Genomic DNA, 19,162 nt, shown 5'->3' with positions numbered 1-19,162 from the left:
AGCTTTGTGAGGGGGCTGCATTGTCAGGCATCCTTGGCACCCGGTGCTGAAGTCAGGCTTTCCCATTCTCAGCACCCAGCATTGTCGCCCGTTCAGAAGCAGGCAGTAAGTGTCCCAGTGGGAAACCAGTGTATCATCAGGAAATCTGGGCTGGAGAGGCCACGTGTGCAAGACAGCAGCTTTTGGTAACCAGACCTTAAATGTACATTTGGCTTAGCGGATCTCATGGCAAATTCTGGTGACCTTTCCCCCCCCATTCAATAAATTAAAGGTTAAATTTGCATAATTCATTGGACAGTTATTTTGATCTTCACTTCTTTCCACTCACATTTTTACAGACATAAGTTTGGGGCTGGGAGAGTTATAAAAGACAGGGAAAGATGGAGAATGAGCTGGAACTCACCCCAAAACCTACTGTGTCCTGCAGAGGCAGCCAGAGGACAGCTTAGGCTGAAGGGGATTTTCTTCACATGGCCCTAAGAAACTCTGGAGCTTGCTGCCACACCACATTTTGAATGTTAAATTTCACCCAGATTTGGGGAGAAAGAAAGAGAGTCATGGAAGGCAAATCCAGCAAGGTTAGTTAAACATCGCAAAAGGGTATTTACATTCATCTCTGGTGTTCCTGAGCTTCCAGCGGGCAAACAAGGAGAGTGCTGCCTTAAACTTGCCTGGCTCGTCCCTAGGAATGTTTGGTTAACCTGTGTTGGGAGACAGGGCCCTGGAATCTGGTCTGGAGCTCTTAAATTTCTCCCTGTTTGAAGCAGGATTTTACATTTGTTTTGTAAATGGAATTAAAATGTGTAACGCTTAACTGCAGCTTCAGGAAAAATAAAGAGTAATTTGGTGCTTGAGAGCTTGAAAAGGAAAGATATTTTTAAATAATTTTGAGCATTATAGAAATGTTTTCACTCAGTCCAAGCTTTGAATGTCTTGGGTTTGGAATTTGCTTACATGGTCAGAGCCATTCAGCTGGCAGCGCTGCACCCCAGCAGAAACCTCTTACACTTGTGCAGGACGTTAGTGGCCCTGTAAGTTTTTACTGTCTGAAAGTTTTCATAATAAAATCCATTTGGACATTCTGTGCTAGTATGAACAGTAGGCTCCTAGGTCTGCCCTTTCTCAACAGTACATCCGATCGCTACAGAAGGTTACGATTTGCACACACATGGACAGTGTGTACAGATACATGAGGGAATGTGGCAGAGGATGAGAGGTGGGGAGCCCATACCTCCTCACCCCATCCTTTGACACTTGAAGCTGTCAAAGCTGAATATTGCAGTCACGTATCATTGAGTTATTAACATTGAGAATTAAAAGCAAAAGAGAATTTTTATGCTTTTATAACACATTAAAAAAACTGTCTGAAGCTGTAGGAGTAGCCTTAGAGTTATATTCTATTTTCACAACTTTTGTGGCTTGTCAGGAGCTTCATTTGCTCCTGTTTGTTGCAATGCTTCAGTAATATAAAGGTTGACAAAATGCAAATCTTGCAACTAAATATTTATAAAACATCTAAAAGCGGTGGAAGGAGTGGCAGTTTGCACTGCCTATGATTTCTCCATAGGATTTTTTGGGTTGCTTGTAGATATTTTGGGACTAACAAGGCCTATCCTATGTTCCAGTGAGTAGCATATAAAATCCATCGTCCAATTTCCATCAGCAGCAGCCTAAGCCCATCTGTGCCTTTTACACAGCACATATCTCAAATGTAGCCAAGGCTTTCTGTTCATACTTTTGTTTGTTTTTGTTTTGCATTTGGTGTTAGACATCTAATGTAAAATCTGAGGAACAAGTTGGATTTTGCTTTAAGCTTTTCTTAAATTGAGGATGCATTCGTTGGGACTAATACATGGAGAGCTTGTACTTGTAATTGATGATTAAAAAAAATAATTCAACCAACATAAATGTGTTTATATTTCAACTTATTTTGAGGAGAGTTGTCACGAATATATATTGGTTATTATTGCTCAGCCTAATCTTCAGACTGAAGTTTGCTTCTGTTGAAGACCTGAGAAATGTTTGAAGGGTGGGAGTCAGGGAAGCCTGTGGGTTGTTTTTTTTTTCTACCTGTATCAGTCTTCCTCGTAAAACATACCACCTCTGTAAGTAAACTATTGTACATGTAGTCATAAGACTTTAAAGAAATCCTGTGCAGCTCTATGTATTTGTTTGTTAAAATTCTAAAATTAACTTTGCAACTGTTGAACAAACAGTGACCAAGGAAAAGAAACTGATTAGATAATGAAGATTTCAGTGATAATGTAGCTGGAACAAAATTAAGAGTTTTTTGAATTGCTCTTATGTCTCTAGCACAGAAATGTTACACTACTTAATCTAGAGCCGCTGGATGCTACTGCTAAAAAATTGTTCCTTGAATTATACCAAGTGTGCCTCTTCCTGCTACTGGTGCATAGGTACAGCCTAGTTATCTGACGGGAACGGCTGGTCTTTACAGCATGCTTTCCAGCCTCCATGAGGGGTTTTAGTAGTCAACATTGTTACAAATAAAGTAAATATCTGTGAGGCCAAACTGTCATTAAGGGAAGGATTTGAGGTATTTTATTAAAGTGCCACGGGATCCAGAGGTGCTTTAAAATGTATTTGCATTGGCACTTGTGTGTTACAATTCAGCTTTTAAAAGATAAACTAATATACAAAGCATGTCGTTTGCTTTCTGCTGGTCTATGTACTTTAGTCATTGCCAAGCTTTTTTTTCCTTCTAATTCTTTCCTTTGGCAGTGGTTTCTAACCTGTTTGGATAATACTGCTCTGCCTGCTCTTGCTGAAGAGTTTTTTCTGGATTATAACATGGGAGGGAGAAGGGGAGAATATATATATGTTTATTTATTTATTTGTATATTTATATGTATTTGCTGCATGTAATATACTCCTCTGAGGCTACGTGTATGATTTTATTCTGATGAAAATTAGAACAGATGTTTCTTGCCTGGTTCAACTAAATTTTATCTGTACTTAAGTAGAAATTCTGCTTTTCTTCTCCCTCCCTTCCCTCTCTCAAAACTTCACCTCAGTCCCTACCACAGCTGCTAGCACTCCTGATGCTGTTGACAAGTACCTGGAGACACCCGGGGATGAAAATGAACATGCCCATTTCCAGAAAGCCAAGGAGAGACTTGAAGCCAAGCATCGTGAAAGGATGTCTCAGGTAAGGGGAGATTTCTTTATCATAGTATCGTAGATTTATCACTAAACATTGCAGGGAACTTTGTCTCTCAAGTTGTAAGATGCTCGACGACCTTTATTTTCATGTTTCCTAAGGCTTATGCGGGTTGCCGTGCCCATCTGCAATGCTGTATTTACTGCCTTTCTGACTCCATCTAAGAATTCAGCTGGAGCTGGCAAGGTCATCTGTTTGTGCTTGGATCACAGCTGTGGCCCTAGGTTGCTACAGCTATTTATGCTGGTAGGAAAAAAAAGAAAAAAAAAAAACAAACTCTGCTAAAAATTGCTTTCATTTTTGTTGAAGAATGTTTGGTGTGTGATGTTATTCTTACAATCACATGAAGAGCTTTACCAGTGTTATTCATCCTTCCTTTGCAGAGGCTAAGGTAGATTGCTTGTAATCAGCTTCATTTTCCAGGTGTATGCATACATGGCCATGCCCTGGTGTAACATAAGCTTGCATATATTCATCTAATGCTCTTGAGCCTCAAGGTAACATAAAATGCATCTAAAGCCAAGGCAAAGAGGAGAAATCAGTGCTTCTGAACTCAACCAGTCCAACTGAACCAACTCTTTTTTTTCTTAAACCAGAGAGTTTTATGTAGTTTTATGTTTTTAATCTTATTGAACACTAAGAGAAGAGCTATCTGTTCTTTCAAAAACAGGGTTTATAACAGAAATGCTAATAAAAATTGCAACAGTTCTGCTCTAATAACAGCAGTGAAAAAATATGAAAGATTTAAAGGAGATCCTGTGATGCATATTTTTTTAGGATGGAAGAACACAAATTAATGTAGTATAATTCAGATGCACTGCATATACTGTGTAGATATTTTAATAATTATTATTTCCATGTAACTTTCTTCCCCTGCTGTATTACTGACACATTAACCTTTAGCTTTTCGCTGTAATGTTTGAGTAAACCTGAGATTAGACTCTTAGTGTAAGTCCCCCTCTATTAGCACTATAGCTACGTCTTGCACCTTTCTAGTAAATAGGCCAGGGCATCTTACATGAGGCAGTCATTGCTTGAAACCACATACAGTAAACATGGCAGCTTTTCCTGGAATAGTCCTCAAATTCTCCTCTTGTTGTCTCCGAAATTCAATATGCAGTGTAAAACTTGAGTAATTAAGGGCAATATTTCTGTAAAAACTGCAGTTTGTTTTTTTTTTTTTTTTTTCTGCAAAGCTGAAAGGTTTGCGCAGAAGAACTAATCAAATGCATAGGCACCCAGAAACAGCATACAGGGAGCATATACAGCGACAGTGCTTCAGGCTAAGAAAGTTAACTGGAAAAGCTACTGAACTGTAGCCTCAAAAAACTTCTGGGTAAATGTTCTGCATGCTCTACCATGTTCATTTGGGGGAACTCAATAAATGAAGGCTGTGGTTCAAGGCTTTGACTGAAGATCACGCTGGCACTGCCACGTGCTCTGCCCTCATTAGGATGTTCCCAGCCATCCTTCCTGTCAGCACTAATGAGCGTACAGCTGTGGGGTGAGGCAGGTCAGCTCTCTCAGCTCGCTGCCTTGTCACTCTTACCAAAAAAATAACAAAACCACAAAAAAACACAACTCTGTGCAGTTCAGCAAGCTAAATCAAATCTGAGAAATCAAAATAGGTACCTCAAGAAAGAAAGAAAGAGAATCTAACTGATCTTTAATATGCCTATGCTGATGATTAAATCACAGCTTAAAGTACATTAAAGTACATGTCTTGAAGTATGCAGAACACCTGCAGAGCTTTTAAGAAGAGGTGACTTCAGTTTTTAAAAATCAGGTTTCCCTTCTATGAGTAATGTCTTGTATAGCACTGAGCTAACCTCTCCCACCTAATGTTTCAAATGTTTTAAAAATAAAAGATCTTATGGGCAGGGAGAAAAAAAGCAGTTAGTTTACCATTCCACGTCTTGTTTCTCATGTGAACTGTGGTAACTCTGGGTCCTATACCATTGGCCTGCTTTTTGGCAATTTATCGCTTTTTATATTGTCTTTAAAATCAGGAATTTTCTTAATATGTATTTAACTAAAAATTAATTTGAAGTTGTTACTTGTTAGATCAAAAAGAATGCCAAATAAATTAAACAACTTACCCTTTGTGTCCATGCTAGTGAGAGTCACTAGTTAAGCCCTCCAGCTGCACTGAACATATTTATTCATTTTTGGCTTAGTAGCTCAAAGTCTGGTTCTTTCAAGGCTGGAAAATGGGGATAATAAAGGAGCAGAAATGTCCTTTTTTCTTTTATTAAAAGAGAGCAAATGATCGTGTCTTAGCGAATGATCAGTTTTTATGAAAATCAAGTCTTCCATTAATCTTGATAAATGACATAATCAGAAATAAATCAGTTATTAACTAAATACACATATTTAATAAATGAGCTGGTTTTTAAACAGTACTGATTTAATGCACACTTTATTTTGTAACAGATAATTATGAAAAAAAACATGTTTTCTAGCTCACGTATAAAGCTTAATCATCTACGGAGTAGGAAACTGTAGCATTTAAAAAATAAATTGAGATTAAATATTTTAATTGAAGCATGCCATCATGGCAAATGCAGATTTTCTGTGTATTCTCTTCTTGAGTTTTCCTGTTGTTCAGCATGAAATTATCACAACTCTTGTTTCTTCTCTCCTTGCATCAAAATAGACAGGCAGAGAAGAGACCCTGCTTCTGTGCATGGTTATGTTGGTTCATTGTTCACAGCTCCTCAGACTCTTTTTAGGGTTGTCTATGCTCTTCTTGTACAATGACCTGATGCACCTCTACCTCATCCAGTTTTAATCCCTTCTGCTCTTCTCTGTCCATGCCTGCAGACTTCAGAGTGAAGGTTTTTCTGCCTTTACATCTGCACGGCATCTGGAAGAACAAGTCTTACAATCTTTCCAAGGCAGTGCTGTAAAAAGGGCATTACATTAACATACAATTTTTAACTTTTCCTAAGTAATGCTACTCTAAATAACAGCAAAACTGTGTTCCCATGCAAACAGGCTAGCCATTCATGTGCAACCTTTACATGTTTGCTGTTCTCTTATGTAACAGGAAGAAAATATGTTAATTTATCTCAGACTGCCCTAGTTGTTTCCTGTTTTGGTACAATTCCCCTTTCTCTCTTTCCAGTTCGTTAACTTTTGTACAATTCCCTCACTTAAATACTTGCTGCTAAATAGCCTGGAGAAACCAGATGCTGAACCTTACTCAAAAAAAGCAGTATATTTATACGTTTTTTCCTTAAAACATCTTGAGATGTCCTGATGTCTTGTATTTATTCTTTCCATGGCTGTTGACAATGTTTTGGGTATCATACTGTGCACAGTACTTATGACAGGAACTTAATGATACCTTGTCTCCCAGAATAGTCATGCTTCTTGGAAGTTCATTTCCAAGGCAAATATCTGAAAATACTGCAGTCCTCAACAAGCTTGAACTTGAGAGTGAGAGCTAGCGTTGTGTTCAAGATATTTAGTTTCTTTCTGTGATGAGAGCATAGTTTAAAAAATGAAACACAAAATGCATCTAAAACAACGTGTTTGATCCTATTAGTCATCAAACAGTGTACGTCAAAATGCGTGGTCTGTGTCTAGATTCCTGGGAGACGAAAATTAGTCCTCTAAGCAACTCAGAAGATATTTTCCATACATTGAATACAGTTTCAGTTAATCAGGGTTTGCTTACTTTCTATTTCCCCCTTCACAACCTGTATGCAATACAATGTACATAGATTTCAAAACATTATAGGAAGAAGTCTCCCTTAGTAACTGTGAGAGGAGAAAAAAGTTTCTGACATAGTATAAAGCATCACTCCTCTCTCATACCAAGGGTGACATCCATCAGTGCATAATTTGGAGGGGTGCCAGGGGGATATCAAAGGTCTTTTCTTTCTTATATTCATCAGGTAGGGTCACACCAACAAACCCGTAGTAGCTGATAGTGTTCATCTGTAAGCAGACGTGGGTAACAAGAGTTGGCTAGCGGTTCACCACCACTTTGGATCATTGTATGCTGCTTGTTCCAACATCCTTGAGAGGTTTGTTAGTACCAACAGTACCATATTGCCTGGATAACAGTGTCTCTGTTACTGCGTGTGAGGGCTCTTGCCTTCTCTAAAGCTGTCAGCTTAGCAGGAGTTACCCCCCTCAGTTACATTCAGGGTTCTTTGAAGAGATTTAATGATGTTATTACCAGAAAAAAGGTCAAGACTTAAGTGTGAAAGAAAAGCCCTTGACTAAAGTAGTCATCATATTGTGATGATTTTGACATTCTATCTATGCAGGCCTTCAAACACCTCTGCTGGTGTGATTGCTGTAACCCAAATGTCTAAGTTCTTTCCTTGCAGATGTGCTTCTGTGCACCAGCGTAAAAAAAAATGGGAATAAATTCTGCCGGTTTCAGTGTAATGAGATTTTTGTACTTAGCATAGCTCTTAATAATGAATGACACTTTTCCCCGCTTCCTTTTTCCTTCTTGCTGTCCCCTACAGCCCAATTTCAAAAGAAGTCTGCAAGGCAGTAAGTCCTGAGTTCTGAAGAAGTTTGACTTTGAAACAGCTTGCTTCTTAAATCTCAACCAGAACTTGTCGTTTTCCTGGCATAAAGCCTTGGAAAGCCATAAATCTGCGTGGCTTTGATAGGTCTGTGCTTTCAGTAAAGGAGAATAGGTTTATAACTGCACACTGGACAAGTTTGGCCTTTTTCTGCACATACATATCTGGAAAATTAATTGTATTTGTTTCCTTTCTGCTTGTTGGTTTTCCACAGAGTACTGTCATACAGCTGTTAATCACTCATAATTCTGTAAAGGTCTGGCCTTCAGTGAGAGCCCAGCTTTTCTCTTGGTGGTAGGAACTGCCCATATGTAGCTGTAGGGCAGCTGCGTCTCCAGTTAGAGCACACACACAGGCTCTCACCCCACCCCCACCCCTTTCAACCACTGAAATCTTCCCAACTGCAAAAAACAACACTAAAGCAGAGTTTCTGCAGTCTCTACAATTAATATTGTTTCTGCAAACAGCCATGTCACTCTGGTTTGTTTTTTTTTCCTTCTTTTTTTTCTTCACAAGCCATTCGCTCTCATACTTGAGCTGAACTCTGAATCCCTTAGTTTACATTCCTCCCAGCTACCTGTGCAGCCTTTCAGTTTGTCATCCCACCTTCAATGCTTTAAAAGATTTGAAGAAATATAATAGGCAGAGAGACCTGATCCAGTCAAAGGTCTCTTTATCCTGTTACCCACAATACTTGTTTTCATTATATGGATTAGCAGAGTGTCATTGCCTTTAAATTTTTCAAGATTAGTTTGGGGATAAAATTGCAAGGAGCTGTTGTTCTGAAAACCCATTGACTGCTCATTCATAGTGATAAAGAGTATTAAGCAGATGTCAGAGATGTGATTTGAAGGCATAAAAGGAGGGGCGGGAGAAGAGAATCAGAAACTTGCCAATCTAGGTCAATGCTCAAGCGTTAACACGTATCATTGTAGTTTAGCACTTGAATTAATGCCACGGTTTGTGGGTCTTCTGTAGTGCTCATACCCTGGCACCATTGACATTCCAGTTCTCTAAAAAGATGCTGCCTGTGTCTGTGAGTGACATTTTCTAGGCCACCTTAGTTATATGGCCTAAGTGCACAATTAAGAGATGAATACCTAATGTGCACTTAATACAGAGCAGAACTCTGAACACTAGTAAGTTGGGTGTTGGTTTTTTTTTTTGAGAACACATCACGGTGTACTAAATTGCATTATCATTTCGTGTTCTTTAGTACTACTTTGCTGGAGAAGCAGTACAATCTTCTGTGCACTGAGTAACAGTGATGGTTCAGCCTATAAACTGAGTGCACAGCACAGAACATCCTCTTTTAGTAAGCTTGTTTCCTTGTAAATTTTGGTTTCCCACCTCTTGAGAGCTTAGGTACAATTTACACATTGGTATGTATTTATCTGATTAAAAGATTACATAAATTGAAGAGGTATTTTTAGGCTGTATTATAATTCTTAAAAATCACAATCTTAACTTAGCTCATCTTTTTTACTGGGAACTGTAAGCGGAAACTTTAGTCCAAAATGATTTCAGGCCTTTGTACTTACAACAACTGCTGTCTAACCAAGCTGCTGCTGAAGCCCAGAGGTAGGCAAAACAATTAACCACATAGAAGTTTTCAAAATCACGTTTGCCTACCCAGACCTCCCTCCACTCATTTGGACCATTATTGAGGCCAGAATTTCTGTCTGAAAAATAATTACTGGTAGTAAGTTGGTCTGTTTTTACTATGAGTGCTTTATTGTTGTCTTGAAATAAATTCCCAAGGTTTGAGTCAAAAGAAAGCTGAAAACTTGACAATAAGATCTCACACATGGAGTCAGTATTGAGTGCTGTTGTCTTTATGCTGATTATTTGTTAGGGTCTACAACCCTATGTAGAACTGAGAAGGGATTACATTTCAGGAAATGGGACTTGTAAAAGCCTCCTTTGAGCCTTGAGGTTTTGTAAAATGGCACAGGCACCACCAGCACTCTCCTGTGTGTCCAGGAAAGAACCTGATTAATGATGTCCAGCATGTTGGAAAACTAGGGAGCCTGAGGCAGGAGCTGAGTGATTGAGGCTCTACTAGCAGACATGAGACACAGCAGATATACTTTGCCTTTGGTATTTATCCCAATGAAATTTCAGTTGTACATAGGAGCTCTGAGCTTTTCTTAAATCCCCTTTAGAAAGGTTATGTTTGAGAATTTCTGTTATAAATGGTATGAAAGTGTGGTTTGGGGTGAGAAAGAAGAGGAAATGTGCGTTTTGAGGAATTGCTTATAGGTTTCTTCTGTTTTCTGACGTTGTGCTAATCTTGCAAATAACCAAGTCACATATTTGTGTGCACTGCATTTGGTGACAGCAGTTACTCCATAAAAAGTATTATCTGAGGAGTATGTGTGAGGAGTATGTGCCAGTTATGAAGTCCATAAGTAAGACTGTGAGAAGGTTTCAGATGTCACAAATGGCTAATTAAGAGTAACTTATTTCCTGATTACTGAAATACTGCCCTCTGTTCTGCAGGACATGGCCTCATATATTGCTGAAATGAATGATGCTGAAAGTTCTTCTAGATTATCTTTTCTGTCTGTGTTGTACTTGAGACAAAAGTATATTCAGTTCTTGAAATGTTTGGCACCTGTTGTTGATCAGCCTAGCACAAATTGCATGTAATTCCTGATCTGTCCTACTCAAAGGCCAGTGAGTCCAAATAAATCTAAAAAAAGTGTGATTCCTCCCACCTCCTTCCCCCCCAGAAATGTCATTTAGTAGAAATTTGCTTCTTTTGACCAAGGGCATACACTAAGATGGAAACATTTTCCTTTTCGTCTGAGATGAAGAAGGGTTGGTGTGTTCACTGTAGAGACTTCCACTTCCTTTGCTTGAGGGGTGGTTGACTGCTGTGTTGCTTCACCGTGAAGTTTTATAAGAGCTTGGTACAGTGTTCAGACACAGTGGTTCAGTTTTTGTTTAATTTAATAACAGGATTCTGCCTTTGTTAAATGTTGTAACTGCTTTCTTATAGAGATAAAAGGAGGGGAGGAATATAAAAAGATGATTGTCTGAGCTACAGTGCTTGGCTGTTTCTGGGCCCTGAGACAAGAGAGGAAAATTTGAAAGTCACGCTCTGTGTTTTGTTTGTTAGGTCATGAGAGAATGGGAAGAAGCAGAACGCCAAGCAAAGAACTTGCCAAAGGCTGACAAGAAAGCTGTTATCCAGGTAAAGGAGAACGCTACTGCAACCTTACAGCTGGGGCTGCAGTTGAAATACAATGGGTGTGAGCGGTGGTATAATTTTAAAACATAATTATATGGGAATTTAATGTTATTTTCTGCTCTTGCTGTTGCTATCTTTGTTTCCAGCTGTTAGAGGCTGCTGGGTGTCTCTGTATTTAGCAGCCAATTTCTGGAACAGAAGTGCAGAACTAGTGAGTGTGTATGTAGAGAGAAAGAATTTGACTTGAATTTCGATTTGCCATCAGTGAGAACTGAAAGCTTTCACTGTGAGTCCTTCTCAGAATTTAGGATGTGATAAACTAATAAGCTGCAAGACCTAATCTCAAAGCAGAGATGAAAAATGTGATTTAAGGAAGGAATCACCATCAGTTTTATCTGAAAGAAACCCTCAGCCAGAAATTCTTTTATCCAAATAATACTATAATTCAAAATTTCTGACAAGCCAGACACTCCTTGAAACCCACTGTGGCTATGTTAGGTATTATTCAGTACTGCTAGGAGGAATTCAGTGCAAAATTATAAAAAGGTAATGCTGAGAACCAGGCTGCATTGCATATTAAATCCCACAACATTGCTCTCTGTATATTTTGCCCAGTAAAACTTTTCCTTTATTGGAATGAGTTTGAGCTCATTTTTTCTTCCTGATAGCCAATTTGTAAGCAATTACAGTGACTCTGTATGGCTTGAATGTTTTGTTTGTGGTTGTTTTTGTTGTTTTTTTTTTTTTCCCCCACCAGGTAGTTTTGTTTGTAAAGTCACTTTGGTACGTGGAAAGCCTTCATGATTACAGGAGGCAAGTGCTTGCCAAACTGCACCTTTTTCTAGGCTGAATTCCTTAGTGTTGAACAGTCTGAGGGGTCAAATGAAGGATTCACTGGTGGTTGTGCTGAAATGTTTGATTAATAAAATGTGGCCAGGTGTTCAGGAATAGAGGGCATCAGCAGTTCCTGCTGAAATCAATAAACAGTGCATTCAGTACAGAGATTGTGGAAGCCAAGGCAGACTGTCATGAGGAAGCATACTGGTGATTTGCAGACAAAAGTTTTCACATCTGTATTTGTCTGCTGATGTCTTCACTGTTCCTGTTGTGATGGGTGTTTTTTTCAGCATTTTCAGGAGAAAGTGGAATCACTGGAACAAGAAGCAGCAAATGAAAGACAACAGCTGGTGGAGACTCACATGGCACGGGTGGAAGCCATGCTGAATGACCGTCGCCGCATTGCTCTGGAGAACTATATCACAGCCCTGCAGACTGTCCCACCCAGAGTAAGTGCAATATCACAAGCCCCATTGGCTGTGTCACGGTCGCTTTAGTCATCCTGGGGAAAAAGAATGTATGCCAGGTGCCGTCCAGCTATTCAGCAGCCAGTGTGCACCATACAAGATCTACTGCGACTATCTATCAGTCAATTTCAAAGTTAAAAGTTTAGATTTAGTGTGTACATAAATACAGGTACAGGCACAGACCCCATCCATCTGTCCGTCCGTCCGTCCGTCCATCCATCCATCCATCCATCCATCCATCCATCCATCCATCCATATGTGCATGCATAAAGATACTTAGACAAAGAACACTGAAGTGATTTGGTTGCCTGAAATTGTAGCCTTTCACAGATCCTGCTAAAGGATGATGATACAGTCCCTCCAAGCGGCACACAATAGGATATTTCATATATTTCATTATGTTGAGAGGGAGCTTAAGGATGAGGATGCCTGTGTTCTTCTGGTTTGTGTGTTGAACTGTTCAGTGAAGGATGTTGTGAGGATTGTTGGATGGTATGAAGACACCACACTGGCAATTCATAGTTGTCCATGTTAGATGTGATGGCTATTTGTGGTGTAAACACTAAATTCAGAATGAGGATTTGGGTGGAATTTTTAATGATTGCATATCTGTGCTGCTTATATTTAATCCAAAACCAGCTAGTTTATGACCTCCAGAAAAAGAGAATCTATGTGAACATTGTAGGGAAAGCAGTCAGATGTTTTATATACCTCTAATTTCTTGGACACTTCGTAGATGGAAAAAACATTACGTCACTGAAAGACTTTTGGGTCAGCAGTGTAAGATGTACCAATTGAATCCTGAATTTGACATCACAGGGAATTACATTAATCTGATTACAATAGTAAAATTGCATTTTTTAAGCAAATTTCCTTCTGTAGAGAAACCGGCTTGTTCAGTGAGCATGGGAAAATGATCATCATCATAATTCTTTATCAACAAATTTCTTCTACACCTCATGCAGCAGAACTCTTGTTTTTACTGCATGCCAAGTAAAGGAATAATCTTGTGTTGTCCACCTGTCACATGGAAACTTCTGAGTAGCTGTATGAAGAGTTAATCTTTATTTTGCACCATAGCAATTTGTTGAAAATAAGACAAGTCTGTATTAATGTGGTAGATGATGTTGTTTGATCCAACTGCGAGATGCAGTGTATTATAACCTCTGACTGTGGGGGTAGTGAAGGCTTGAACTCCAGTGTCTCACTGGCAGATACATTTGCAAGTTATGGACTGGTATGCAACTTCCTTTAGGAAACTGGAGTCTGCGGCTCAGAACTGAAAGTGAGATGTGGTGAGTGCACAGAAGGGCTGCAGGTTGCGTTTGCTCTTTTGCTGTGTGGCTTTGAGTAGTTCACCACAGATACAATTTCACATTTCTCTTGCCAATCAGCTCTTGCAGTAAAGTTGAGCCTTGTACAAATGTAACGTTGTCTAAAAAGTATCCCAGAAAAATTATTTGATTTAAAGTAGTGCGTTGATCAGGCTGTCAGCTTGGTTCTACAGCTCTCTGGGGTTGTGGAAAGTAAGGATGAGGAGCACACATAAGAGCAGAATGGTCTCTTGAGCAGTCAAAATGTGCAACTTCACTCCTAGTGTAAGAGAACTTGACTTTTCATGTTTGTGGAATGCAGATGACATCTCCTGCAAAAAAAAAAATAAATAAAGTGAACTGTAGTTGCAGAACTTCAAGGGGCAAAAATGATAACACCGTCTTTGGGACCAGAAAAATCTGCATTTTATGTTTGGGTTGCATGTAGTCAGCTCCCAGGACATTTAAATTAATAATACATTAACTCTTTAAATAGGAGAGTGTTGGGCCTGAAAGACGGTGTCAATGAACACAATTTAATAGGTAACTCCATCAGAAATAAGTTTTGAAGACACTACTAAAGACTGGGATATATCCCATATTCTTGTCGCTTCAAAAACTGGTCACCCTGAAATGTGCAGGCGGCAAACAAGAAGGTAACGTCATATCAGAGTGCTACCTATGAAGGGGCTAATCGCAATTAAGTTGAAACTATTGAAGGATAACAGAAGCTCTTAGACTCTTAAGAGTCCCTTTACTAGTTTTGTTGAAGGTACTGTCCTTGCCAGCTCTATTTTGTTGCATGCTCTGTAGTTACTGACAGTTCAGACGTGCTTTTGAACTGCCAGTCAGGTGTGTGCCAAAACACAAGAAAAAACTGATCTTTAATTCAGCACGAGGATTTATCTGGCTTTGTTGTGAAGCAGAGGGTGAAACCTGAGCAGTGATTAATTATAGCTGAATGGCCTAATGAATGAGTCCAGTCTGGTAACCGCTTTGCAGGATAAGTTAAGGTGCCAGAAATTTCAATATATGCTAAATCCAAACTCTGGCTGCCTAGCCAAAGAGAAAACTGAATTAATGGAAAATTCAACTCTGATACCCCAGCTATATTTCTCTCTGGCAGATAAATGGTTCCCTAGTAAGCTAAAAGGACATTTGATGCTATTGCGTGGTCTTTGGGAGAGTAAGTCATAACTTTACCGATGACTTGTTAAGTAATTTTAAAAAAGGGAAAATTTTCTGAAGTTACGCAAAAATGCTTTTAAGAACCCCCTTCTACTGCATGTTTCAAATTAAGTGCTTTGCTATGAATGTGTTTACTACAGAAGTAGATTCTGAATCACAGAGTCACAGAATGGTTTGGGTTGGAAGGAACCTTAAAGATCATCCAGTCCCAACCCCCTGCCATGGGCAGGGACACCTCCCACCAGACCAGGTTGCCCAAAGCCCCATCCAGCCTGGCCTTGAACATCTCCAGGGATGGGGCACCATGGCTTCTCCGGGAAGTCTGTGCCAAGGCCTCATCTCCCTCTGAGTAAAGAATTTCTTCTGTAATTTCTTGTGTAATCTAAATCTCCCCTTGTTTAGTTTAAAGCCATTACCCCTTGTCCTATCACTGCACTCCCTGACAAGTCCCTCTCCAGCTTTCCTGCAGGCCCCGTTTAGGCACAGTTAGGCTGCTGTAAGGTCTCCCCAGAGCCTTCTCTTCTCCAGGCTGAACAACCCCAGCTCCCTCTGTCTTTCTTCACAGGTGAGGTGCTCCAGCCCTTGTATCATCTTCATGGCCCTCCTCTGGCCCATGTTCTAATATGTCCATGTTCTTCTTGTGCTGGGTCCCCAGAGATGAAGGCAGGGCTCCAGGTGGAGTCTCACGAGAGCAGAGCAGAGGGGGAGAATCGCCTCCCTCACCCTGCTGGCCATGCAGTTCTTGTTGCAGCCCAGGATATGGTTGGCTTTCTGGGCTGTAAGCACATGTTGCTGACTCATTTCAAGCTTTTCATCCACCAACACCCCCAAGTCCTTCTGCACAGGACTGCTCCGCAGAGCAGCTTTGGGGATTTTCCTGTCAAGTAAGCAAGCAAGCTGTTTCTGTTGTGCCAGGGAACATGCTCGATTACATGTGCTTCACGCTGTCCTCTACCTGTACAGCTGTCGGCGTATGTGTTTTCAGTGCCATTCTGCCTAAAACTACATGTGTCTGGGAATACTTTATGAACAGCTTCAGTACTGGGCCAAAAAACTTAACTGCAGGATTTTGTCAGGCATTATACAGATCATTGCCCAATGCCAGTGTCACAGGAGTTCATCGGGATACCAGTCTGAGCAGCAAGGTAGCCAGGGAGCATGCAGGAATGAAATTACGTAGCTTCAAGGTCTATTAGAACATAATTATGAGGAAAACCAAGTATTTGTACTGTTGTGTTCTCAAAAGCACTGCCACGCAGGCTGCCCAGAAACTTAAATTTGATCCTCATTCCTGATTCCTGAGGCAGCTTAGCTGTGCTGCTCTACTTTGTTGCCTTTGAAAATGGGGTGCAGCTGTTCGGTATCCAATATCAAAATACCGTATTGTTTCATTCTGCTTGATGGTTTTACTATAGAAAAGGCGGATTAGCGGCAGTTGGAACTAATATGCTTCTAGTTTTTAAAACAGTTGGAGATTTTCCCCTTCATTTTGCAAGTTAAATAGAGGAATTCAAACGAATCAGTCTCTGCAAGCAACTTGGTTCTGTAATTTGCTTATATTTCCTTTTTCACATGCATGTCAAATTTACTTGGATTTATGTCTCCCTGTTAAATCTTCGGTGGTAACAGAGGCCTATTCTCTGTGGGAAGTCGGGGGGGAGATGTGGAGGAGAGATGGAGAAAAGAAATGCAGTTCACAGTGGTGAAATAAAGGGTTTCAGAGCAAGCAAACATACAGGAAATCTTTGAAAGGTAATTAATTAACCTCCTTACATTGTGCATCAAGTAAACTGAGCATATAATAATTAAAGCCAGTTTCTTCTACTTCAGAACTATTTTACCGAGATGTAAATTACTGTTGAACAGAACAGGGTAATTAAGATCAACCCTAGCATGTACATTAATCCATTTGAATTTATTTGCTGTATTTTTTTTTCTTGTCGCCCTTACAATCCTTCAGGGTACCGTTTGTGCCTTGAGAGCAGTGTCTGTTCATGCAGGGAGAGCATAGTGTGGGCTGAAACTAGTTGAGTTCAGCTATTTGGACGTGGAAGGGGGATCTGCAGAGGGGCCCTTCCTCGGTGCCTCTGCATTCTGGAAGCTGGAAGCCTTTTCTGAGGCCAGCGAGGTTGCTGTGGAAATACGCAGTTGGAGGCAAGCCAAAGCGTCGCTGCCGATCTTGTGATAAAAATCCTTCTGTGCCTTAGGAGAGATCAGTTCAGCTCTAATACTCCACCCTGTATCCTGCTCCCCTAAATCTGTAAAGTTACAGATGTGGAATTTCTCACATACGCTCAGTTTTGTGGGATTTGTGAAATAGACAGCATGGATTTCATCTTTGCTTTTAAACCAGGTCAGACAGAGAAACATGGTCACCTAAGTCAGTTTTCCAGTAGCTTCTGAGGCTTTTCAGTGAATAAAACCAGACTCTTGTTTTTTCCCTAGTCTGTGGGCTGGAGCATGTGGTATAGTCATACACCTAGTCTTGCCAGTAGGGTTTTTTATATGAGCTAACTGAAGACAGAAGAGGCAATTCCAGACGGGTATTAAGTTCTGCAAAACTTTGACAGAGTCATCATAGCTAAAATACAAAGTTTTAAAAGAGTGAACAGAGACCAAATTTATTTCAATTTGTCAAAGTCAAGTAAGTTCAAATCCTGAAAAGCAACTAACGAGATCGAATCAAATACTTTTCATTTTATTCTGCCTCAGGAAAAGTCCTTGGGAGAGAAGGCAAAGGGAAGTTCTGAGTACCGTTATAGTGATGTGTGTAGCAACACATTTCCTTACAAACTAGCAGAAATTATGAGAAGACATCTTTAACTCAACACAAAAGGTAGCTGGATGGGACTTTCACATGGGTGAAAAGTCTTGCATCATCCCAGTCAGCCTTTCTTGAATGTTCATAAAATGAACTGCATCAAACGTGATCCATAAGTTAATAACACATCAAATAAAATACCTAATATGGTATATGAGGTATTCCTAATAAGTGAATGAAAAGAAGCAATTGTTGCACATTTCAAGAGCAGTAATCAGAAAGGACTGGCAATGGACCTTTCTCTAAAGGCAAGATGAAATTTCAGCATTGTGAAACTTGCCTTTCTGATCTAGAGGGAATTTTGATCAAAATTACAAGCCAGCTCAGAATTTCCCACGGAAGTTGCATGACACGGAGATGGGAGGTTGTATTTTAAATACACAGAAGTGCTTTAATATGATTTTCATGTTGTTTCTATGTAGTAAGTATTTTGGATTTCTATGGGGAGATTGTAAGTTATGTTTGTAACAATCCAAACTAAAGTTGATGTTTCCATTTTCCAAGCTCAGTGAAATTGCATTGTTTCACCACTCCCTTAAAATCTGAAGTGTCAGGCTAGGATCTGTGTGGATATCGTATATGTGTACACAAAATATGCATATATTTTACCTGCTAGAAACTATTTGGGGCACTTTAGATCTCATCCTTTTGGGGGATTAGGAAGAGATCAGTGAATTACATTTTCTTGTAAATGACCTACAGAAAAGGTATGAAGTTTTCATTCTCTAAACTTGCAGATGTGAGTGAACCTACCTTGTCTCCGTTCCAAGGGAATTCATTACTAATGAAGCTGAAACTTAGAACTGAGAGAGAGTGTATAAAGAATTGTAAAGGTTGTGAGTTATTTTAGTTTTGTTATGTACAAATTATAAGAAACATTTTCTGCTAGCTAGAACAAAATCAAGGTGAATCCTTGCTAAGATGGCACAGATCTGTAGAGAATATAATCACTAAATATTCTCTATTTAAAATTTTGTGTGAACATCTTCAGGTGGGCTGCTTTTCGCAGGGCTCTCCTGCTCAGTTTGATAAACCAATACTATCATCCTAAGTCATGTTATGGTATGAGCGTTTTCTTCAAACAGTTTGCAAGTGTAAATTCATTTCCTCCAGAAGAGCTCAAAGTGCTTTTGAGCATTTAATGAAATATAGTTCTTGCCTTTTGTAATGCCTAAAAAGCTGAAGTGGAAAAAGAGCCTATGTTCTCCAGTGATTGATGCTGGGAACACCTTGCACATTTAAGGACAGAACAATCGTAGGCCAGCAGATCCCACTGGTGTGTGTTTGGAGATAACTGCAACAGTAATGTTTCCTTGTTAGAAAAAGGATTTCAGTGATCTCACCTCTAAGCTGATGCTACCTGAAATAAAGGCACCTTTAGCCACGCTGGATTGAAGAGTCAGTGGGGTTGGATCTCACCACCAGGTAGCCAGGTTGTCATCAGTGGTTTCTGCTTTGTTTAGACTTGTCTCATACAGCTGGAAACCTTTTAATAAATTGTCAGGATTGCATCTATCTATCCACAGAATAAATTGTCATCTTAATAAGAGAATAGGCATATTCGCTACAGGGAAGTTATCTTTTTAATGGTGCTTTGTCAACCTAGATG

General features: G+C 39.7%; 1 protein-coding gene across 4 annotated transcripts in view; it reads left to right on the top strand.

Annotated features, from left to right (window-relative positions):
- Positions 1-19,162, top strand: part of APP (amyloid beta precursor protein) — a 213,164-nt gene that overhangs the window by 140,813 nt on the left and 53,189 nt on the right. For all 4 annotated transcript variants that reach the window (XM_084531058.1, XM_084531057.1, XM_084531056.1 and 1 more), the window contains 3 exons: positions 3,036-3,169; positions 10,856-10,930; positions 12,055-12,213. In XM_084531058.1, the coding sequence (XP_084387184.1) occupies positions 3,036-3,169; positions 10,856-10,930; positions 12,055-12,213 (368 nt within the window). The remainder of the gene's footprint in view (positions 1-3,035; positions 3,170-10,855; positions 10,931-12,054; positions 12,214-19,162) is intronic.

The sequence above is a fragment of the Aythya ferina genome (assembly GCF_964211825.1).
Source record: "Aythya ferina genome assembly, chromosome: 1".
In the NCBI taxonomy this organism is placed as follows: Eukaryota; Metazoa; Chordata; class Aves; order Anseriformes; family Anatidae; genus Aythya; species Aythya ferina.
The sequence above is the reverse complement of the archived record's forward strand: the minus strand, read 5'-3'. Positions and strand labels throughout refer to the sequence as shown.